Source organism: Osmerus mordax, chromosome 14, assembly GCF_038355195.1.
Source record: "Osmerus mordax isolate fOsmMor3 chromosome 14, fOsmMor3.pri, whole genome shotgun sequence".
NCBI lineage: Eukaryota > Metazoa > Chordata > Actinopteri > Osmeriformes > Osmeridae > Osmerus > Osmerus mordax.
The window spans coordinates 5,448,799-5,455,399 of record NC_090063.1 but is presented as its reverse complement, the minus strand read 5'-3'; the positions used below and the strand labels follow the sequence as shown (position 1 = coordinate 5,455,399).

General features: G+C 54.8%; 1 protein-coding gene across 1 annotated transcript in view; it reads right to left on the bottom strand.

Annotated features, from left to right (window-relative positions):
- Nucleotides 1-706: 706 nt before the first annotated feature.
- The window catches only part of LOC136956819 (rab GTPase-activating protein 1), a gene marked incomplete in the record, with an annotated part of 18,618 nt that continues 12,723 nt past the window's right edge, over nucleotides 707-6,601 (bottom strand). The window contains 7 exon segments of the mRNA XM_067250820.1: nucleotides 707-2,298; nucleotides 2,401-2,598; nucleotides 3,257-3,312; nucleotides 4,948-4,957; nucleotides 4,992-5,081; nucleotides 5,687-5,791; nucleotides 6,103-6,213. Coding sequence (XP_067106921.1) covers nucleotides 2,176-2,298; nucleotides 2,401-2,598; nucleotides 3,257-3,312; nucleotides 4,948-4,957; nucleotides 4,992-5,081; nucleotides 5,687-5,791; nucleotides 6,103-6,213 — 693 coding nt within the window.

Here is a 6,601-nt window from a genome sequence, read left to right as displayed (position 1 = left end):
GGTACGTTTTGGCATAACGGATAAGACAGCAGTTGGACACTTAAGACGGAAGCTTTGAGCAAAAAAAAACAAAAAAACAAAATAAAGAGATGGAATTAAAACCAATCTAAATGTCATTAATCTGTAACATGGTACAATTAGGCAACATTAGTTTTCAGAATTACAGAGGAGTAGAAATACAAAATCATAAACAAAAAAAGTCATATATTCGTCATATCATAATGCTTCTTATGTACAACCCAGTGCCAACAGTCTGCTGTTGTTCTCAGCAAACACAGAAACCACAGCCTTCCTGTGACAACATTTCATCCTGCTACAGCCACAACTTTGAACAAGCCACATCCCAGAATAAATATCCATAAGGTGCCAAGACCCTCCTCACCCCCACAGACTAGTACAGACCTGTCTCCCTCCTTAGTCTGCCTGACCCTCCTCACCCCCACAGACTAGTACAGACCTGTCTCCCTCCTTAGTCTGCCTGACCCTCCTCACCCCCACAGACTAGTACAGACCTGTCTCCCTCCTTAGTCTGCCTGACCCTCCTCACCCCCACAGACTAGTACAGACCTGTCTCCCTCCTTAGTCTGCCTGACCCTCCTCACCCCCACAGACTAGTACAGACCTGTCTCCCTCCTTAGTCTGCCTGACCCTCCTCACCCCCACAGACTAGTACAGACCTGTCTCCCTCCTTAGTCTGCCTGACCCTCCTCACCCCCACAGACTTGTACAGACCTGTCTCCCTCCTTAGTCTGCCTGACCCTCCTCACCCCCACAGACTAGTACAGACCTGTCTCCCTCCTTAGTCTGCCTGACCCTCCTCACCCCCACAGACTAGTACAGACCTGTCTCCCTCCTTAGTCTGCCTGACCCTCCGAGGCCCCGGAGTACACAGTGTCATGTAATATCGACTGTAACACCGGTGAAAGTTCCTCCCTAAATGGTAAGTGGCCGCCACAAGTGTGTGTCTGTGCATGTGTTGTGTATCCATCTAGTAGGTATCATGTGTAGTTTCACCTAACCTACAAGGTAGTAAACCATCTACCCTAGGGGGAGGGGCCTGTGGAGCAGTCAGCTCTTAAAAAACGGACATGGGTGTGGTCAAACAGATGCACCAATCTGCAACAACTTCCCATGATTTAGCCCTACTACTCCCAATCCAACCAGGGCCACATGCACTTGAGGTGCCCTTAATTTACCACCCCTCGCATGCAGGAGTGTGTACGCTTGGGATCTTCAATTTGTTCAGTTGTGCTGGGTTAGGCAAATCAAGTACACCTCAAATATGATCATGTGCTTAACCCGGGTTTGGCATCAGCACAAGTCACATGATCCTACTCTATCTATGTACAGTTACATCCTCAGCTCAACCTTCGCATCAAAGGCTTCGTCATATAGCTCCTCCCCTTCCTGCCACCCACTTCCTCTTCCTGACACATCATACATAGTTGAACGTCACAGGAAACACCAGGTCCTCGAGAACCTAATCACCCAAACAAGCATGCACAAATACACACTCGATCCCACACACACACTCATGCTTAAACACACACACACACAATTGCTTTAGTGCTCTCCCGGAACGCGCGCACTTGCGCGCATACACACACACACAGCTCAATCTTTTTTCACACACACTATACATACGCATTGTCATGTACATACATAGAAAAGAAAGATTTTGTTTGAACAGAAATTAGAAAAAGCTCAGTTTAAAAATGCATTTGTTAGCTCTCGTACCTAGTTTGGAGTCTGACTCATTTGTTGGTCTGTGTGTGTGTTTGTGCCAGTAGTTTGTTTGTGAAGGACGGGAGTGTTTCATCACAGGTTAGTACGGCACCTTCATCTCCTGTCTGTCAGCCTGTCTGCCTGTCTGCCTGTCTGTGTATCTGTCAAGTTAAATATCAGTAGTATAGAGACCTAAACGGGAAGTCTTTCTATATTCATTATTCTGATCAGTAAGTACATCGTTTTGGGGCAGTGGTACCATGGAGGTTGTCCTCTATTAAAACCTCTCTCCCCCCCTCTGTGGGCTATGCTCAGGTCCACGAGAGAGAGGGGGGGGAGGGGGGGGAGGGAATATGGAGGCGCTCAGATAGGAGGAGGGAGGGAATAGTCAGGGGGAGGGGTCGGGTTGGGGGGGGGGTCGAGGGTGTGCGCTGACGTTCCATGGTCCGTTTAGGTGGTCTCCTTGCCCTGGGCTCCTGTCACAGTCTTGATGGAGCTGAGCGTCCGGTTGAACCAGGTCTTCTTGGCGGCCTGGACCTCGTTGAGAGCCAGCCCCAGGTGGTGCTCCAGATCCTGGCCAGAGGGAAAGGCAGGCCGGGATGGATCAGCACCACGTCTAAAAGTAGTGTGTGTGTGTGCGTGTTGTGTTGTGTGTGTGTGTGTGTACACCCCTACCTGGATCTTGCACTCTGCCTCCACCAGCTGCAGCTTGGTCTGGGCCAGCTCCAGCTCCATCTCCCTCAGCTGGCTCTTTAGCTCCTCCTTCTCCTCGTCGGCCTCCTCCTCGCTGCCCGGGGCCGCCGAGCTCACCGCCTTCACCCTGCCCTCCTTGTTGAACAGGCTGCTGCACTTCTCACAGCCCTCCACCTTCAGCTGCACGACACGCCCAGGTCCCACGCCCCGGCCAGGGCACACACGCATGGTTAGAACCAGCTACACGCCAAACTGTTTCCTCCCTCCTTCTCTCCCTTCCTCTCGGGCCTCTCTGGTTTACGGTAAGTACTACCGAACCGCCTGCTCATAATCCACTCTCCCTCTCCTCCTCTGTCGCGGTCCTGGGGGCGGGGGGGGGGCGGACTACAGGCTGTGCCCAGCAGCTGTAGTAGAGTGCTCTAGTCTGGATGATGGGGTCTTAAGTGGCAGGTTGAGGAGCTCTTACACACTGCTGCCTGAGTACAGTCCTCTCTCCCCCTCCCCCTCCCCCTCCCCCTCCCCCTCCCCCTCCCTCTCCCTCTCCCTCTCCCTCTCCCTCTCCCTCTCCCCCCTCCCCCTCCCCCTCCCCCTCCCCCTCCCCCTCCCTCTCTCTCTCTCTCTCTCTCTCTCTCTCTCTCTCTCTCTCTCTCTCTCTCTCTCTCTCTCTCTCTCTCTCTCTCTCTCTCCCTCTCTCACTATCGTTCCCTCCATCCACCTTGGGCAGAACACAGACCACTGACTGTACTGAATCAGGGTCAAAGGTCATGTCCCGCAGAGGCATCACTTCCTGGGCCAGCTACTGGTCATGTGATCACGGCGGCGCATCATGGTGACTCACCCGGATCTTCTCCAGCTCGGCCTTGTTGGCGGTCTGCTGCTTCTCCAGGCGCTCACCTCAGCTGGGAGCAGATCTACACACACACACACACACACACGCACACACAACACACACACAAAACACACACACCCAAACAAAGAGGTCAAGGTTAGGATGTTGAGCTGTATTTAACTGTGTGGAGGTCAGAGATCTGACATCTGCTAACCCGAACGCAACCCACATCAGCCAACACCAGACCTGAGTTCTCTTCCTTCCTCCTCCACCCTCCTCCTCCTCCATCCTGTGTCTCCCTCCATCCTGTGTCTCCCTCCACCCTCCTCTCCCTCCCCACTGCCTTGTGGTCTTCCTGACCTTCCTTCATATTTAATCCCTGTGACTGCATCCTCTTATCGTAAGTGTATTAGCACTGCTGTCGTGTCGGGATCAACAAACACACACACACATACGCGGGCGCGCACACACACACATACACACACACCGGAACGCCCACAGAAAGATAGATGAGACACAAGGTGTTCTACCTAACCCGGTGCACGGTGAACCCTCTCTGGCTGCAGATGGGCCATCTCTCCTTCAGCCTTTTTCCCCCTCCCTCCCTGCCTGTGGTCTGACCTCCATCTGTCTCACATCTCAAGCCTTTCTCCCCCTCCCCCTCCCCTGCTGTCCCCCCCCCCCATCTCCTCCCCCTCCCCCTCCCCCCTCCCCTGCTGTCCCCCCCCCCCCCATCTCCTCCCCCTCCCCCTCCCCTCCTGTCCCCCCCCCCCATCTCCTCCCCTCCTCCCCTGGTGAGGCCCTGGTCCATGTGGTCCTCCCCTCCTCCCCTGGTGAGGCCCTGGTCCATGTGGTCCTGCCCTCCTCCCCTGGTGAGGCCCTGGTCCATGTGGTCCTCCCCTCCTCCCCTGGTGAGGCCCTGGTCCATGTGGTCCTCCCCTCCTCCCCTGGTGAGGCCCTGGTCCATGTGATCCTCCCCTCCTCCCCTGGTGAGGCCCTGGTCCATGTGGTCCTCCCCCTCCTCCCCTGGTGAGGCCCTGGTCCATGTGGTCCTCCACTCCTCCCCTGGTGAGGCCCTGGTCCATGTGGTCCTCCCCTCCTCCCCTGGTGAGGCCCTGGTCCATGTGGTCCTCCCCTCCTCCCCTGGTGAGGCCCTGGTCCATGTGGTCCTCCCCCTCCTCCCCTGGTGAGGCCCTGGTCCATGTGGTCCTCCCCCTCCTCCCCTGGTGAGGCCCTGGTCCATGTGGTCCTCCCCTCCTCCCCTGGTGAGGCCCTGGTCCATGTGGTCCTCCCCTCCTCCCCTGGTGAGGCCCTGGTCCATGTGGTCCTCCCCTCCTCCCCTGGTGAGGCCCTGGTCCATGTGGTCCTGCCCTCCTCCCCTGGTGAGGCCCTGGTCCCTGTGGTCCTCCCCTCCTCCCCTGGTGAGGCCCTGGTCCATGTGGTCCTCCCCTCCTCCCCTGGTGAGGCCCTGGTCCATGTGGTCCTCCCCTCCTCCCCTGGTGAGGCCCTGGTCCATGTGGTCCTCCCCTCCTCCCCTGGTGAGGCCCTGGTCCATGTGGTCCTCCCCTCCTCCCCTGGTGAGGCCCTGGTCCATGTGGTCCTCCCCTCCTCCCCTGGTGAGGCCCTGGTCCATGTGGTCCTCCCCTCCTCCCCTGGTGAGGCCCTGGTCCATGTGGTCCAGGCTCTACCCAGTGAGCCACCGAGGACAGCCTTCATTCTGCACATCTGAGGACAACTTTCACACACACACCTGTTTGTATTCTCCTATGATGGAGCCGTTCTTCTTGATCTCAGACTCGGACTTATCCAGCTCTCGCCTGCACATCTCCTTCAGCTGTGGGCACACACACACACACGTAATATATATATACACACCCGAGGTGTAAATATACAGAGGAGTCATGGGTCAATACAAGTTCAGTACAACAGGAAACAGCAACAAATCCCAAATGCTAGGTTTCCTTTCATATTACGGCAAAGCCACAGTCTAAACTTTGTCTAGATTGACTATGTCCATCTGTTCATGAAAATCTTGTCTACACGACTGTGAAAACGGCTAACATTTTCAATTTGGGACTTGGGACTGAGATATTGGACGTTAAGTCTGATGAGTGCCCGTTTAGCATTTTGTTTTACATACTTTCACTTAGCTAATTGACATATCAAGACTCAAGAGCAGCTCCGGCCAAACTGAGCAGTATTGGGTGATGATGCTGACACAGCAGCTGAATCAGCTCGTTTCGTTCCATGAAGTAGAAACACCTGTGACTAGAAAGTCGTCTGACTGCCTGCACCCAGCTGTGACGTCCGTACTGTCAGTTTGCGGTACGAATACATGTACCGTTACCCCCCCCTAATATATACACACAATGACAATGTTCCTTGAGATAGCTTGGGTAAGCTGTGTATTGGGTGGAATGTGCCTTTAAACGGCCGGACCTGTGCAGACTCCTCCTCCAGACGTCTCTTCTCATCCTCAGCCTCCACCAGCTTCTGCTTGGTCATCAGGAGCTCCTTGTTCAGAGCATCAGACTTCTCCTCAGCCTGAGAGAGAGAGAGAGAGAGGGAGAGAGAGGGAGGGAGAGAGAGGGAGAGGGAGGGAGAGCGAAAGAGAGAGAGGGAGAGAGAGAGAGAGAGAGAGAGGGAGAGGGAGGGAGAGAGGGAGAGAGAGGGGAAAGAGAGGGAGGGAGAGAGAGGGAGAGAGAGAGAGCAGGGAGAGAGAGGGAGAGGGAGAGCGGGGAGAGAGAGGGAGAGGGAGACATACACAAACACAAATCCCAGTGTCAAATGAAGTCAGACACCCAAAATATTGAGGTGACACAAACTCCCGTCCAGACAGAAGTCCGTGGCCTTACATTGTCCAGGTCCTTGCGCAGGGCGATCTTGCTGCTGACCAGCTCGTGGGCCAGGTCGTCATTCTCCTGCTCCAGACGCATGTTAGCCTCTTGGAGACGGCGGTTCTCTCTCTGCACGGAGGGAGAGGCACACAGGAAGAGAAGAGATGTTTAAGGGAGGGGAGGTGTAGCCGTGGGGCAGAGGTGAGTGTGTGTCCCTGATGGTGTCCTCCTTGCCTACCCATCCCGTGACTGTGAGGGGGCCTATAATGTTTAACTGGACTCCTCTCATAAAGACACCAACCTTTGATCGTACTGAGGATCGTCTGTGAGACATACAGTACCAGTCAGAAGTTTGGACACATTGTCCCATTCAATTGAATGGGAAGGTACATGGCATGTACCAGTAGAACTAGGGCTCAAAAGTAGGGCTTAAATCCCAGTACTGGTCCCCCAACTTTCCTGCATCCATCTATCCTTTCAAAGAGAGCACATGTACCTCAGTACATGTGTGTGTGGT